General features: G+C 26.9%; 1 protein-coding gene across 1 annotated transcript; it reads left to right on the top strand.

Moving 5' to 3' along the window:
* Positions 1-12,490: 12,490 nt before the first annotated feature.
* Positions 12,491-13,402, top strand: LOC107467961 (galactose-binding lectin). Its single transcript, XM_016087188.3, has one exon. It carries the CDS (start codon positions 12,546-12,548, stop codon positions 13,371-13,373), a length of 828 nt encoding a protein of 275 aa, XP_015942674.1. The 5' UTR covers positions 12,491-12,545; the 3' UTR covers positions 13,374-13,402.
* The last annotated feature ends 4,648 nt before the right edge of the window (positions 13,403-18,050 follow it).

Below are 18,050 nucleotides of genomic sequence, written 5' to 3'. Positions count from 1 at the left end.
AAGTGTGGATTTTTAATTTAAATAAATTAAGTAAATATATTAATTATTAAAATAAATAATTTTAAAAAATGTTATCGAAATTTGTCTCAAGTCTTCTCTTATTTTCGGTGTAAATGAGATAATTTTGTACGTATTTTTGTCTATATTGTAAACGAGACAAGATACGTGCGTGTGATATGTGATACGTCTAAAATTATCTCGGTTTTAGTATAAATGAGATAAGATTTTGAGACGAATTTTGATAATAATTTTTAAAATTATTTATTTCAATAATTAATATATTTATTTAATTTATTTAAAAAAATTCCGTTTAAGTGATTGTAGTGTACTTTAAGAATTCTAACGGTCGTTAATAAATTTATTGGTATTTATTATTTTAAAAAATGATAAATTAAAGTTAATTATTAAAATAATATAACGTGATTCAACAATAGTTTAATCTATAATATTCAAAATACATAAAATTATTATTATAATATACATCAACAAAATTTATTATTAATATAAGTGATGATAGATTGGTACTTTTTTGTTGCATGCATGGTGTCCGATTCCGATCACATCATATGGGTAGGATTTCTTCTTAGCAAAAATTATTAGGGTTAGACTACGGTGCTGAAGCAAATTTTTTTCAGCACCTGCTGAAAGGAAGTTATCTCGACACGTGTTATAGTTGTTGGTGCAGTAATAGACATAGACTGGAAAATAGCAGTGGTGACAGGAATTTGAATGGATTAATTATGGTATGGAATCTCGTAATATGAAAGCATTAAGAAGTTATTATTTGTTAATGTGACACATGTTTTTGTTGGTTTTTGTTGTTATTGGGTATGGGCTGTTTGGTTTTTGATGGAATTAGGTTGGAAATACAAAGTTTGGTCAGAAAATAATTATGGGCCACATAATATGATAAGAATAAAAATAGAAACAAAACAAAAATCGAAGAATAATTGTAATAATAAATTAATAATAAATTCAAAATAAAATAGTTAGGGTAGTATGTAAGAACAAGCTATTTATCTCTTTTGGTCAATTGGGCCTTCGATTTTGTGTGTGTAAAAGCTATTGAGTTTATTTTTTAGTGTGTCAGAAAAATGTTTAATAATAAAATAAAGGTATTAAAAAAATAAAAAATTTTAGAAGTTATAATTTATATATATTTTTATTTTTTACTTAAAAATAATATTTTTAACATAATAAATAAATAAATAATATTTTTATTTTATTGTATTTAAATATAATTGTTAGATAAAAAAATATTTTTATATAAAATATTTAAATATAATTTTTTTAAAAAAATTATTTGATAAAAAAGATCATTTCATAAAAATTTACTTAAACAAGCTCAAAAACTATTGAGTTTTTTTACTTTTTGTTATATATTCTACGTTTTTTTAATTAATTTTAGTATAGAAGTAATTTTTCATATAATTGAGATATAATTAGCTTATTTTAAAATTAATTTTAAACTGGAGTATATACTATATAATAAAAAAAACGCGATTGTGTTTAGGGATTTAGTTTTACTCAACACATCTTTACTTTAATAAATATGATACTCGTGTGATTTTTTTTGTTAACGGAAAAATAACAAAAGAACAAATAAAAAAAGAAAATAAATAATAAACAACTGCTTAAGAATAGGACAATCCTATTAAATGTTATTCCTGAATTCTTTTCAGGATAATGAAAGATTTATTTGATGAATATGAGTTATTATCGTCATTTTTGTCATGATATTCATCACTATGTTTATATTTTTTAAAATCAACTGAAGATCAATACATCAATTTTAAAATATAATATTCTGAATTTTCAGCTCTAAAAGATCAATAAAATTAGAATTATCCTAAAAATTATTGATAAGAGTAAAAGTATTCACACAATCTGTTATACAAATAATATTTTTTATCGGTTTATCTCAAGTCTCAAACTAGTAGATATATCTTTTAAATAACAAACAACTCTTCTTAAAGAATATTATAACTCTCAATCGTTTCCAAATAATCTTGTTGCCAATTTCTATTCCAATCTCTGATAATATAAACAAAACCAACACGATTATCAGTATCAGGATAACTTGCATCATAGTTAATCTTAAAAATATCCACCGAGAAAAAAATCTATGAGCCACTAATGATAGAGAGTAAAAACTCATTACAACTCAAAAACATTCAAAATTCTTTTTAAGGACAAAGCCATACTAATCACTTTATTTAAGGACCAAGATTCATGCAGATAAAAGATCTTATTATTCCTGAAATGGCAAATCTACCATAGACCAGAAAAGAATATTAAAGGATTTTCTTTACTATGAAGCAAGGACTAATTCATCAAATCCAAAGATTGATCAGAAATCTTTAAAATTTGCCAAATTCGTTTGACTTTCAAACAATTTTAAATACAATAAACAATCAATTTCTGGTCAGAACAGTTGTCTATCGGTAAAATACCCCTCCAAAAATAAAAAGCAATCATGGATAGAATTTTCCTAAGACAAAGTCAGTTCAAGAATTTATATTTTTTTGGAATAAGTTGACAACAAAGCCAAAACCAATTCTCCTTGTCATCCTAACTAAACTTTTTCTTGAGCCACAAGTAACCACTACGAAAATTATAAATCTTTGACATCGTATCAAACTAAAACCATCATATCACTAAACCTGCTTGCATATCCAAATTATAAAAAAGAATGTTACTTAAAACAAAAAGTTGGTTTTGTGCACTAAAACAAAAGAAAATCACAGACATTTATAGAAATTATTTTTAATATAAAAATAAAAATAGTATTTTAATTAAATATTGATATTTAAAATGTATTACAGTATTGTAAATATGTAAAAAATATGTTCAACACGTATTTTGTGTGTTAATCAAAATATTGACACGTGTATAATACGCATTTTACGTGTTACTAGAATGATAACATATATCTAATATGCATTCTGTATATTGACATTCTATCTTTAAAATTCACCCACATACTTATAATTACACCAAATAATTCTATTTTCAAAAAAAAATACAAATAATTTTTTCGTAAAAAAAAAAATTAGCCAAACATTTACATCAACCTTTTCCTTTGTTGTTTGTCTCCATTGACCATTCATTTACTTGTTTCTTACTTGCTTTAATTAGACACCTCATCATGCCACTAATATAACTTCTTTCTAGGAAAAAGTACAATCACGATTGAGTACAGCTGGAACGTGATCAACGTGTTAGATTTTTCAAAAAAAAATTAAAATTATTCTCATTTTCTTTTTCAATTATGCTTAATTATTAAGATAATTAATTTTATTGAAACTGTAATATTTTTGTACCTAAACAGCATGAGCCGAAACGTTGCCGTTTGAATTTTTATAAAATAAATAACAAAAATACCCAACACTCCAATCACCCCCCAACCTTAACTTTACCCTAAATCTGTAGCGAACGAATGGAAAAGTCTTGCAACCATTTACACCTATTCTTTAATAACATCTTCATAATCAAATCCTTCCTAGTCCGCCTCCGCACGACAAACAAGATGATTATCGAAATTCGTAGAATTTCAAGGTTTAATTTATTTTATGTTTTTTTTATTGTATTTTATTTCTATTATTTTTTATTATTTTTGTAACCTTCATATTTAATAAAATCATTAATCGATTTCTGGTATTTACAAATTGTACATTAATATTATCAAAAATAACTTATGGGAGACATAAAAAAATAATAATTAAACTTAATTATAAAAATAATTTATACCAAACGGAGATTATACTTACAATTAAAAATATTTCACCCCCACCATTTTTAACAATATCACTGCACAATACTGACTATAAATTCGTTTAATTTAATTAATGCAAACTTTATCCAATTATATATTAATGAAACCAATTAACGTAATAAATTAAATATATTTTTATTTTTTTGTTAGATACTTTATAATTATTCTTAGTTGGATTAATGAACACTTACTTACATTTTAATTGAAACAATTCTTTTTTAAGTTAAGGTCATACATTTTTAATTATTTAAAATTTGAAATCTTGTCAATTTTTAAATTTCGACCTTAAACAATAAACTCTCTCTCTTACCTTCAAACTTCAATTCTAAAGTATAAATTCTAAACTCTCTCGACACTAATTTCTTTGAATCTTGAATCCTAAATCCTAAACATGCAATCACATTCATTAAACTCTTAACTTTAAATCTAAAATCCTTAACTTCTTAAATTAAAACCTAAATCCTAACACCATAAATACTAGATCATAATCTAATAAACTCTAAACTCCATAAATACCGTAATTTATAAATTCTACATCCTAAATTCTAATTTTCAAATCCTAAATTATATACAATAATCCTAATCCTAAACTTAAAATCCTAAGCTACAAAGTCTAAACTATATAAATTAATCCTAAATAAAAATTCTTAATTAATATCATTAAACTCTACACCAAAATAATAAGAAAATATATTATGTTTTAAATAAAAAACTAAAGATAATTACATATAAAATTACCTTTGAACCTTTTAACTTATCAAAATTGTAGTTATTGGATGTGAAACAACATTTTAAATTTTATTTATAATTTTTCTTACTAAATTAACAATTACTACCATAATATATATATATACTTCTTTCAATAATTAACAATCATGTTCACCTAAAACCTTTTTATTTTCTCCAACTAACAAAATTTTTAACTCTCGAACACTCACAGTGAAATAAACGAACAAAAAGCCCACTACACAATATTACAAAAATTGTATACTAGTTATGCACAAAAAAGTCTAATACCATAATCATCATTATTAGGTATGAAAAATCTCTCACTTAATTAATCTCTTTCTGCCATATTAATTGCGCATCATCTGCTTCCGAACAGTCAATATCTTTATATGGGAAACAATGCCACACGCGTCAGTCAGATGGCTCCTCCACATCGCTTCAGCAGCTGAAGAAGAATAACTTCTTCATCACCGTAGCATTGGCCTTTTTTTAAAGGTTAAAAGTTTTACCATAACTGATTTCAAAACACTTATTATTGGTACAATTTCGTGATGCCTGCAGTATATTTTTTTATAGTAAACGTTATTATTTAATATTAGTGCTTTTGTTAACAACAATTAATTACTATACTAATTATAATTAAATTCGTACATATTCTTTTTTTTTTCTTTTTCTCTTCCTCTTCTTTTTTCTTCTTTTAAATTTACACACACAAATTCTTCTTCTATCCTTCTCCTCCTTCTCCTTCTCTAATGTTGCGTCTTCTTCTTTTTCTTTTTCTTTTTCATTATTATTATCACCTATAACACCAATATTTTGCTAACATCTTTATTAGTTCTTATTTTCTCTGGTGTCATCATTAAATAATTTTGGGTTCATTTTTTAGTTTATTTCGATTCATTTATGTGTTAATTGAGGTTCATTTGATGCTGCTAATAAGTATTGACCAAATTTTTTATTCTTTAAGTAATTTTTTAACTTTTTGTTCAAATCTTAATCGATTTCAATTCATTTGTGAATTGAGTTAGGTTCACTTGATACTACTTTTAAATATTCACCAAATCCGTTATTCCTTAAAAAATTCAGTTCATCTTTTAGTTTAATTGAGTTCATTTGCATGTAGAAATGAATTAAAATATGCTTTTCTTGCCGATTGAATGTTTATCACTTTATGTACAAATCTGAACCAAATTTGGTTCATTTATTAATTGAGTTAGGTTTACTTGATACAACTTTTAAATATTCACCAAATCTATTATTCCTTAAGAAATTCGGTTCATTTCTTAGTTTAATTGAGTTTATTTGCATGCATAAATGAATTGAAATGTGTTTTTCTTTCTAATTGAGTGTTTATCACATTTTGTTCAAATTTGAACCAAATTCGGTTCATTTGTGAATTGAGTTAGGTTCACTACTTGATACTACTATTAAGTATTCACCAAATTTAAACCAAATTCGGTTCATTTCTGAATCCAAATGAAACTCATCAATTAAAAGGAGGAAAAAAAACGCGGCAACAACAGCAATAATAAAAGAATGATAATTGAGAGAAAATACGCAAAGAAGAAGAAGAAATGCAAAAAAGAAAAAGGAGAAAAGTGAAGAAGAAGGAGGAAGAACGCAAAGACAACCCATAGCTTCCAAGTTTAGAGTGAAAAAGTGTAGAGGGTACTGCTGTGTGCCGGAATTTGAAGGGTCATGCTGTGTACGTGGATCGGCACCTGTATCATTATCGCTGTCCCTAATTATATTAACAGGCTCCTGGTCTGAGTCATCATCCCGGATTGCATTCTCAACTCGATAAGGTTCTCCCAACCCTACAACATCAGGAATAATGCCAGGATCATTATCCACCTCATATGTTTGCTGTCGGACCCCACGGTTCTCGAATGGTGCAGAACCAACTGCCTCCGTATGGTCTAAATCAGCCACAAAGGAAGGAGATGCAACGTACGAAACAGTTGGTGTATCCATAGCCATGTTGGTGCAGCCGTAGCCATCGAACTAGAAGCACCACTCACGGCAGTCGAGTGAGGAATCGGAGCTGATACCCCAAAACTATCGACACTGGTCTCTAACTTCGGATACAGTTCGTGTATTGTGACCTCTAGAAAATTTCTCCAACAATGAAACAAAACCCGAATATCTTCATCGAACGCTATCACAAACGTATCATACTTCACATTGGTTGACACAACTGCGATAAGAATCTTATAAAATAACTTTTTCACCCATTTGCTCCTGAATACCCTAAATTTCTGCAATATGTTGTTCTTTAGATCTGACAAAGTATTCGATGAACTGATAAATACACTCAAGAGTTCTCTATCAGTAAATTTTACATCGTATTTCTTGTTTCTATGAATTTTTTTAGAACAATGCACTAGCACTTGAAAACTCTCATCCTCACTTGTCATTGTAAAAATGATCCTCTTCAACACAATTAATTCCACCATATATATATAATTTTTTTACTTCTCATAAATTGTAGAAGGAGTAGAGAGAATCATGTATGCATCGCTTCTATTTATAAACGGTGAAAGAGGTATCACGATTTATGTGATTCTACTAAAACGTAGAAAGAATTTCACGAATTATATAAAATAGTAATAAGATAAACAAATAACAAATTTTCAATTGTTGTATTTGAGTTAATTTTTCTTGCATTTATTTTAAGAATTTTATTGATATGTGTTCTGCTGATATATTTCAAGTGTACTATAAAGTTATCATATTAAAATTACTAAAAATGCAGTGAATATATAAATTATAATTATATACCTAAAATGTGTTTTTAAAATATAAATTAATTAAAATTTTTAATTATTTTTGTTCGATATCATTAGGATTTATAAAATCAGGGTCACCAATAATCATCTCTTGTAAGATGTATGTGCCTCCCACGTGGCAACACGTTGCACAAGAAGACGATGGCCGTTGGATCAAATATCCTAACCCGGCAACTAATTATACAAGGTCTTTGGTTGTTGCACACACATATCCATTTTCTGTGGAGAGATTCTAATTTTATAATGTCAGCGATGAAAACGGAGGTAATACCTTTTTAAAATATGGGAAGACGGGAGGTGTCATCTGATGTCATGTGATATAGTTTTGAATTTTGCATTTGAAAATGCATGTTTATAAGCACGTGATGAATACTAATAATCATCTTAACCTTTTTTTAATACAATTATAAGATAGGAAGCGTTTCAGGTGTGACATTGTACTTTATTGGAGTTTTAGATTTCCACTCTTTTTTATCATTCAGATTTAATATAAAATATATGAAGGGTTTAGATTAAGAAAACAAGTTTGATATGGACATAACTCAAGAGAGTGCACGGAAGAAATGCAACTGATTTATTCGTTGTGCGGTATTTACATTATGAAAATGTCAATTTTGTCCAAGTAAACACAAAATAACCGATTTATTTGGGCGCTCTCTCTGTGCCTCATTTCTCTCCTTTGATGGGATGTAGTGTCCTCCGATCCCTCAGAATTTTATTGTCTATTTATTTTAAGGGATATTATTATTATTATTATTATTATTATTATTATTATTATTATATGAGATAATACTATTTGTAATTTAATTTTGTTTCTCTTGTATATATATAGGACGAACTTATTTATCCATTTTTTCAATTATATTGAAAACATATTATTTTATTAAATGCATATTATTTTTTAAAATTTAAATATTAATTATTTTAAATATTAAATCTATTTTTATTTAAATTATTTAAAAAGAGATAAAATTAAAAAAGAATGAAAAAAAGATAAAAAAAATTATTTTCAATCATAAAAGATTTATTTAACACTCATGACCATTTTCTTTCTTTTATTTCTGTTTGCTTTTTCATATTTAAAATAATTTCGAGAGAGAAAAATTTTAATAATAGATCATAAAAATATTTTAAATGTGATATATTATGCTATATTTAAGTGCTATAATATAAGAAAGAAATTAAATCACATCACATATAGTGTAAGTATGATTTCTTTTAGTTTATTTATAATTATTAAAGAGAAATAATATTAATATTAAAGATTAATATTAGCTAAAATAAGAAAATTAATAAAAAAATTTGAAAGTCTAATAATTCTTGAATAAAGATAGTGAAATTCACATATGGTAAAAATTATATAATTAACGGTGATTCTTTTTACTTTTATTACTTTACAATTCTCTTCATTTTAAAAGATATTTTTCTAGCAATTAATATATTGAATAACTTAAAAGAATAAGTGTTTGGTTAGATTAACTTTTAAAAAAATATTTTTTTGAATTATAAAACACTTTTATTAAATTTTAAACATATTTAAATACATCTTTTAAAAAACTATTTTTATTAAAAATTAATTATATTTTTTTAAAAACCAATAATACTTTACTTTTATAATAAAAATTAGAAGAATTTAAATTAAATAATTTTATTTGAACAGTAGGATAGTGAATTGTCAGGTTTTCAATATTAGGTTTTAAGTCTTTATAAATTTAAGAGTAAATCGTTTATCTAAAATGAATATCATTTAATATTATCCGTTTGTTCTTAATTGATTTTTGTTACTAATATGTCTTATACAAATCGTTTTGAATTAGAACAATTTAGTAGTAATTATTAGTAAATTGTCCTAGACCATAATAAAAGATAGAAGTGTAGATAAATCATTTTAACTAAGTACGATTTAATAGATAATGCAATTGTATATAATTCAGTTGAAATCGATTTATTAGGAGAGGAAAATTTATATAAATCGATTTTAGCCACTCCAATTTGCTAAGAGAGAAAAATATATGGACATTAATAATAATAAATAGTTCAAAATTTTGAGAATTAACTAAAATCAAAGCTACTCATGCATTATCTCTTTATTCTTTCTCTAAAATGTTATAAAAATTAGGAAGTTAAATAAATTTATATTAATATTTTAAAATTATAAACAAATATCGTATTTACTATGTTTTATTGGTAGTCAAATATATAAGTTTTCAATAAAATAACTTTAATAAGTATTTTTTCTGAACAATAATATTTACTTATTAATAAAATTAAATGATATGATTGTATTAAAATTCATAGTTCATAATTTATAAAACTAATCTCGATAAAATATATTTAAATAAAAGGATTAATTATATTTTTTATAAGTATAGTTCTTTTTTCATGTTTCTATAAGTGTAATTTTTATTTGACTATTTATCTATTATTATATAGAAAAAAGACTATTATTACACCTCAATTAATAAAATTTTACTTAATCATCTTAAATGATATTTTTTTCAATTTTATAGCTAAATTAATAATTTAATAAGTAAAAATTTAATATTACCCAAATTTATTATCACTAATACTATAAAATTAAATTAATGTTATTTTTTAATAATGTAATAATAGTCATGTGCATCTATATAAGACATGGCATTATTACATGATAATAAAAAAATAATTAACAGATGAATTATAAAGCACAATATATATATTCTGAATTTTCATCTAACATTATTTTATTGTCTTTATACAATTTAAACTAATAGTGAGTAAACTAAAATTATAAGAAATTTTTATGTCAATTTCATAAATTTTATACAAATTTAATTATTTTACTTGATAATTATATATTTCTGAAAAAAAAATTTATTCTAATATTTAAATAAAATAAAAATTATTTTTAAATAAAAGAAAGAATTAGGTTGACATTGATTTTTAATTAAATTTAGAAATTATTATTATTAAAAAAAATTTATTTGATTCAAATTTTTATGTGTAAAGAAATTTTATTTAATTTTTTATTTGATTTTTTAAACCATTTCTTGGCTTAATCAATTTTAAATTCTTCTATTCATCATGTCCGTCCCAAGTCCCAACTCCCAACATAGCCGCTAGGTCACAGCTGTGCATTCTCCATTTTTTTTAGCTGTCCATTACAATTTTTTTTTTTGTTATTTCAGGGCTACAAGTGTCATTGCGAACTTCACTACATGACAAATTCAAACCTTGCTACTGGATCGTACATGGCATACCAGACTTCAGTAAAGTATATTGGAGCACTTGAAACGTTTCCTATAAGATATACTTATATAACTTTCAATCATACGAGAATATTATAACTTTCAATCATACGAGAATATTATAACTTTATATCTCAATGATTTTGTCGATCTACTTATATAACTTTCAATCATACGAGAATATTATATGTCTTTTATAGTCTATCCGTTGGGTGCTTTGAACAAATATTTCAAAACAGATGAAGTAAATGTTAAATAAAATTATTTCGCTAAACAAAGATAAACAATTATTAATTTATATTTCTTAAATAATATAAAATGATTAAAATCATGAATATTGTTTATCAGAGGTAGTATATCTTCTTTCCTTTTAATGTCCTCTTATTTTGTTTACGTCTTTCTCATCGATATTATATTTAGAAATAGTAATTATTAGAAATTAAGAGAAGAAATTAGATAAAAGAGTATATATTTATTATATACAAGGTAAAGTTTATTAATCGGTGTTAAATAAATTAAAAAATGAAAAAAATTAACTATCAAATTTAAATTAAAATATTTTTAATTTAACTAATATTTATAAATTATTCTAACATTCTTCCGTAAATTCAAGTAGAAGCTATAGTAAATATATTGTTTAAACACTAAAATGGTCGAGAGTCGATTTGTTCCTCTATGAACAATTGTTAGGGATCAATTTGTCTCTCTTTAAACCTCTAACTAACAAATTTTTGGAAGTCGTTACCATTTTCTAGACGATAACTTTGACCCCGTGAATTTGTTTTTCGTGCATTCTTTTCTATTAGATAGCATAATATGGGCAACAACATGGTCCTAAGACAAAAAAATGTAAAGTATCGTTTTTGTCTCCAACGTATGGAGTAAGTTTTATTTGTGTTCTTAACGTTTAAATCGTCTTATTTGTATCCCTAATATTTGTAAGAGTGATTCAATGTTATCCTGCTGTTAATTACATATCATGAGTTTTAGTTGGAGTTCTAAAAATATCTTCTTAAAGTTAGAATATTAATGTCTGGATTAGAACCAATGATCCACTCTAGATAATAACTCATTAAAAGTTGAAACTAATCCCTGCAACATTTACATAATTCACCTTTTTAAGGACATAATTGAATCTGAACACAAATTTTGGGTATAATATTAAAATCAAACACATCCAAATGAGACCTAATTAAGAATGAATACATTAAAGTGAGAATAATTGAAAAATATAATCTGATCTATTAGTATAATTGACGGCAGGATAATATTGAATCACTTTTATAAACGTTCGGGATACAAATAGAACGATTTAAATGTTAGGAATACAAATAGAACTTACCCCAAACATTAAAGATAAAAACGATACTTTATTCTCAAAAAAATAAATCAGAACACTTATCTCTAAACCAAAATATTTTATCGCTAGAGATTTTAAATAAGTAAAATAAATAGCTGAAATAACAAAACATATGTCCTTATCTCCTATAGCTAATATCCGATTTAGATTCTCTCAACTTTAAATTTTATTTTAGAGGATTAAGTATGATCTATTGTCATTTATTTTATAGATGGGATAAAAAAAATATAAAAAAAAATATTTAATAATAAAAAATCTCACTTTATCTTTTAAAATAAAAATTTAAAATTTAAAAGATCCAAATTTTTAATATCCACACTAACAAAGTTTAAGTTATCCAATATCAATTAAATCACCAATATAAAATATATATAAAAATATAAATATACATTAAATTATACGTATATTTATACATAAAATATAATATATTAATAACTGATTTTAACGTAGAAATAATATTTTTAATAACTTAATATACACCTACAATAGATTGATTCTTAAATAACTATTATTACAGGAGCTAGTTATTGCCTCTTTCTTCCTTTTCCCCTATAAATACTCGAACAAAATCCCAATGCAAATCATCAAAACCATCCAGAGCAATCTTTTCGGTATATTATTCAAGTATATACTAAAACCCTCGCTCAAATCCTCTCCCTCCCACCATGAAACCATTTTGTGTTTTACTTACTTTCTTGCTCTTGCTAGCAGCAAGTAGTAAGAAGGTGAACTCAGCCAAAACCGAAACAGTGTCCTTCAACTACAACTCTTTCAATCAAGGTAACCCCGCAATAAATCTCCAAGGTGACGTCACTGTTCTTTCAGATGGCAATCTCCTACTCACCAACCTCAACAAGTCCCATAGCGTCGGCCGTGTTCTGTATGCCACGCCGGTGCGCATTTGGAGCAGTGCCACCGGCAATGTTGCAAGCTTTGTTACCTCCTTCTCTTTCGAGATGAAGGATTATAACGATTATGATCCTGCCGACGGTATCATCTTTTTTATTGCACCGGAAGATACCCAGATTCCTGCCGGCAGTATTGGTGGTGGAACCTTAGGTGTCTCTGACACCCAAGGTGCGGGTCACTTTGTTGGCGTAGAGTTTGATACCTATTCCAACAGTGAGTACAACGATCCACCCACTCATCACGTTGGAATTGATGTAAACAGTGTGAAATCGTTGAAGACCGTACCATGGAATAGTGTGAGTGGAGCCGTGGTGAAAGTGACTGTGATCTACGACTCTTCATCAAAGTCATTGAGTGTTGTTGTGACCAACGAGAATGGCGATATTACCACCATTGCTCAAGTTGTTGATTTGAAGGCGAAGCTTCCGGAGAGGGTCAAGTTCGGTTTTTCTGCCGCCGGCTCCGGTCGCGGTCGTCAGATTCATCTCATCCGTTCATGGTCGTTTACTTCGACCTTGATAACAACAACTACAACAAGCATCAACAACAACGAAAAGAAAATAATGAGTATCTTAACTGCATGATTTGGTCTCTACGCTACCTAGTACTTTAAATAAATAAAGACCAGACCATATGTATATATATATATGTGTGTATGTGTGTGTGTGTGTGTATCAGTATTAAGAATAAACTTTCTCTGTGTCAAATTAATGTTGTATGGTTCAATATTTCCACTAATTAACTCTTCTATGTAGTCGGACGGGTGATGATCATTTAAGTAAAATGGAAATGTTCAGTAATCAACAAAAATTAGTTAAAAACAGTGATGACTTATTTTATTTAATTTTTATGAATTATTATAATATTAGTCAATAATTAATGAAAGTTAAATAAGGTTAGATTTGAATTTTTTTTGTCTTTTTAGTATTATTAAAGACTGAAAAATAGTTAAATTTTATCTTTTTTTTTAATATTTTATCAAATATTTTAGTCTTTAATAAATTTTAATTAACAAATTAATTTTAATTTTTAGTTCATAAACAAATTATTCATCGAATTATATTGTTTGTCTACGTAGATTAATTAATATAATAATTTCATTCTTAAAAATTTTTATTTTTTATTTTAAAAAATAAAAACTGATTTGCCTAGAATTTTTTGAAAAATTTGACATATAACGCATTTAATTTCTCAAATAAAAAAGTTGAAAATTAATTTAATAATAAAAATTTTTATTAAAAACTAAAGCATTTAATTTTTTTAATTGAATTAGAAGATATTATTTGAAAATAAAATACTAAATTAGGTTGGGAAACAAAAGATATTCTAGAGAGATTGAAACAGGCTATTGAGACTAAGATAAGTCCATACAATGCATATCTTGATGTTCAAGACACGAGCAAACCAGGGAGATTGAATCAGAGAGCAAGAGATTGTGAAAGTTGATTTCTTCATTATGTTACTCTTTTCACTTATAATGTCAAGGATATATTACTCTCGCCCTTTAAAGCCTATTTGACGAACGAGTTGCTAGCTTCTTTTTTCTTTTTTTCTTTTTTTTTTGGGTGGGGAGGGCGGGGGAATAATTAATCCGCACTTTGGTGAGGTTGTCATGCTAAAAACTACAAGTAAAAATTGATTTAAAATTCACATTCATAATTGCATTCGAATTTGATAGAAATTCTTTTTATTGCTTGTGTCATTGTAATGTTAGATATTATGAATATAATGTCAGAAATTTGGAACAACAAATAAAAGACGCTCTGGAACTCATGAAGACAAATGAATGGAGAATAATATTTATGAGGAGATTTTTAGTATTATTCGAGAACACATTTTATATAATTTTTTTAAAGATAGTATGGGATGGATGTGTTATTCGTCAAGAAAAATAGATGTGTAGATATAATATGTATATAGATTATGCTAGGTAGTAGGTATATACAAAAAATTATTGAAATAGTGACCGATTTGTTAACAAGGCTACAAAATCCTCACTAAAGAATATCAATCCCTAAATCGGTCACTAATTTGCAATCAGTATTTTAGTGTTTAATTTGTGACTAATATTTTGGTCGCTAAATCAGTTGCTAATTTATGACCAACGTTTCAATCTGTAATTCGATCACTAAATGTGGACCTGCATTTTAGCAACTAATATTTTAGTCGTTAAATCGGTTGCTAATTAGCAACCAAACATTTTAATAACCAATTTTCATGACTGATCCTAATTTTTTTATTATCAAATTTTTACTAAATTTTTACATTTAGACTATTAAATATTAAAAAACCATCAGCAAAAAACCTACATCTTAATACATAAAAATAAACAACACTTAAACAATAACTAAAATAACATAACACACTTAAATAATAACCAAAACAACTCATTAATTCAATATCATAGACAACAACAATAATAAATAAATAACACTCTCAAATTTACATTATTTAAAGTCTATTAACTAACTAACATCACTGTGCTCGCTCCAGTAGGAATAAGAATCAGAAATTTCTGTCCTTAATTTACAACTTGACATAAAGCCATGCAAAATCTACTAGTGGTATTTCAAAATGGAATTGGCAAAAGAAAAAAAACAAATATATCATCTTGATGACGAGACTCTCACAAATTCAATAGCTACCATATCACAGGTCTTAATCATCCAGTTCCTTTTGCATCCAAAGCTTTGTAACAAGCTATAAGTAATTCATTCATTTGTCCAATCTGATCCAAGAGTTGGAAAATCCTCTGCAATGAAAGAACAAGTTAGCTAAGTTTACAAACACCACAGAAACACAAATGAAATGGAACAAGTACCAATGGTTGTAAAGGGCATCTATGGTTGACAATTGACAAGCTCAATGCATGAGAGTACTACACAGGAAGCTGATGTATGGGACAATAGAATTCATAGTCTGAGACTAATAAAGGGTAAGCTATCTATGCCGCAGATATGGTAAATTCTCATCCGACTATATAACCAAAAAATTTGCAGCTGTAGATTGAAGCACTAGTATCCAAGTTCCATTTCCAAGAACCTAAAAGATGGACTGGATTTTTCTATTCCTATGACTTGACCCAAAACCTTTATCTTTTAAGAGACTGAACCTATAAATTTTTTATAATTATGTAACGGAAGCACCAAAATTTCTCACGACAGGAGAGAGTTTAAATGTAATATAAAGCAATAGTGGTGACGAATACACACATCGAAGTTAGAAAGTTAACCACGAAGATGAACTTCAATAATTCTCTGGAACCCCATATTGGTTCAAGTAGCTTTCCAATAAACGGAAGACTTATTGTGTTAATCACTACCTATAAAATTGTGCAACTAAAGTCAATTGCTGAGTTTTCTTCAAAACAACATATAAAACTCTGGAATTACAATGTTCTATAGAACACAAATTTAAGCCTGAAAAACAGTAAGAACATACCCCATATACAGATTGCTCGACATAACCAGTTGTAATGAGATTTCAGGCGAATGGAATCGTCCTGCAAAATGAATGCAACAGCGAAATAACTTTCCAGAGTTAAAAAATTTAAAATAAATAAACTGGATGTAGGCTATGTATAGCCCTTGTATGGAAACCAAAAGCAAGCTCAGTTATGAAAGAATTTATTGAATACTGCAAAGCAATGGCTTCAGACTTGAGCAAGAACAGGTACAAGCATAGGACTAAAAAATGGTGAAACCTTACTAATCTAAGATTAGGTTTTCTTTCAATCTGAAACTAAGGGAGCTCAAGTCACCTACATCGTCATGGTCATCATCATGATCAAACGAGTTTTACAACTTGAATTCCCAAAATCAAGTATACGATTACAATTGAACTTTATCTAAGCTCGCGAGTTTGATTACCTTGATAATCATGTCTTAAATCAACCAACTATTCCCTAAAATAATAAGATGAATTGGAGGAGCATTAGGAAAGAGAAAAATGGAGGGAATCTGGCGGAAACAAGAGTGAGGTAGGTAAGTGAAGAAGGAAAGAGGTAAACGAGAATGTGAGTGGCAACAAGAACCACTCCAAGGTCCTTACACAACTTCGTGAATCCATCTGACAACGGCTTCGTTTCCTGTCATAACAAGAACAAAATCTGTCACAAAATCTGGAGATCTAGAAAATTTAACGAAGCATATTGCTAAAAGAAATTGGCGATTAAGAGGTTGCCTGCTTGAAGACGATGATTAGAAGATTACCTGCTTGAAGATGATGAAGACGACGCTGAGATATCAGAAGACAAAAGACAGCGCCGATATCTCAACGACGAAGGCAACGACACCAAGACTGCAGAAGAAGATGGCGACGAGACCTCAGGAGATGGCGCCGAGACCGCAAAAGACGACACTAACGCAGAAGACGGCGGTGAAGAAGATGGTAATGGCGCTCAAAGACGACAACGGTATCTAATTGAAAAAGATGAGAATGGTGTGGGTGAGTTAGGGTTAGTTAAAATAATTCAAATAATATCTTTTTTTTTAAATTAGCGACCGCTCTTACGACCGATTAGTTTATAAAATCGGTTATTAACTTAAAAATTAGTAACCGATTTAGTGACAATAACTTTAACTATCAAATTAGCAACCAACCATGTTTCATTCTATTTACCTATCGATCGATTGCAAAATTGGTCGCTAAATTAAAAAATAATACGGTTTTTGCTTTAATGCACGCCAATATTATTTTTGTTTTATAAAATTTGGTTTTAATTTAGGAAGTCACTCGGATAAAGACATTTCAAACGTCTTTTTTTAAAGATATTTTTAGTAATTAAAATTTATACATATAATTGATTAAACTGTGTTATTTTTGTCAAAATTAAATTAGACAAATTGATTTTAACCAAAAAATCGGTGAATTATACCTTAAACCGGTCTAAATTAATATTTTTTTTATAAAAAATTATAACAATATTTCGAATATAAAAAAATGACTAAAATATTTTTATTATTATAATTATTATAATTAAAAATCTTAAATTTTAACCCTATAACAACACAGAAAAAAAAAATAGAATTTAGGGTTCTTAAAAATATATATATATTTTAGTCATTTTTTTTTATTCATAATTAACTAAACATTTAGTCATTTATAATGAATACTTATTTAATCAAAATATTTACTTATTGAAATATTATTAAAATCTTAACTAAATGCACCCTCGATATTAATAATAGAAGACAATGAAAATTCTTTTTGAGATTAAAAAAAAAAACCCAAGAGAGTATACGGATTTGCGCGCATGCTCT

Source organism: Arachis duranensis, chromosome 9, assembly GCF_000817695.3.
Source record: "Arachis duranensis cultivar V14167 chromosome 9, aradu.V14167.gnm2.J7QH, whole genome shotgun sequence".
NCBI lineage: Eukaryota > Viridiplantae > Streptophyta > Magnoliopsida > Fabales > Fabaceae > Arachis > Arachis duranensis.
The sequence above is the reverse complement of the archived record's forward strand: the minus strand, read 5'-3'. Positions and strand labels throughout refer to the sequence as shown.

What these genes read in the sequence shown, in the direction of transcription:
- LOC107467961 (XM_016087188.3), top strand. Translation starts at nt 12,546, where the DNA reads ATGAAACCATTTTGTGTTTTACTTACTTTCTTGCTCTTGCTAGCAGCA.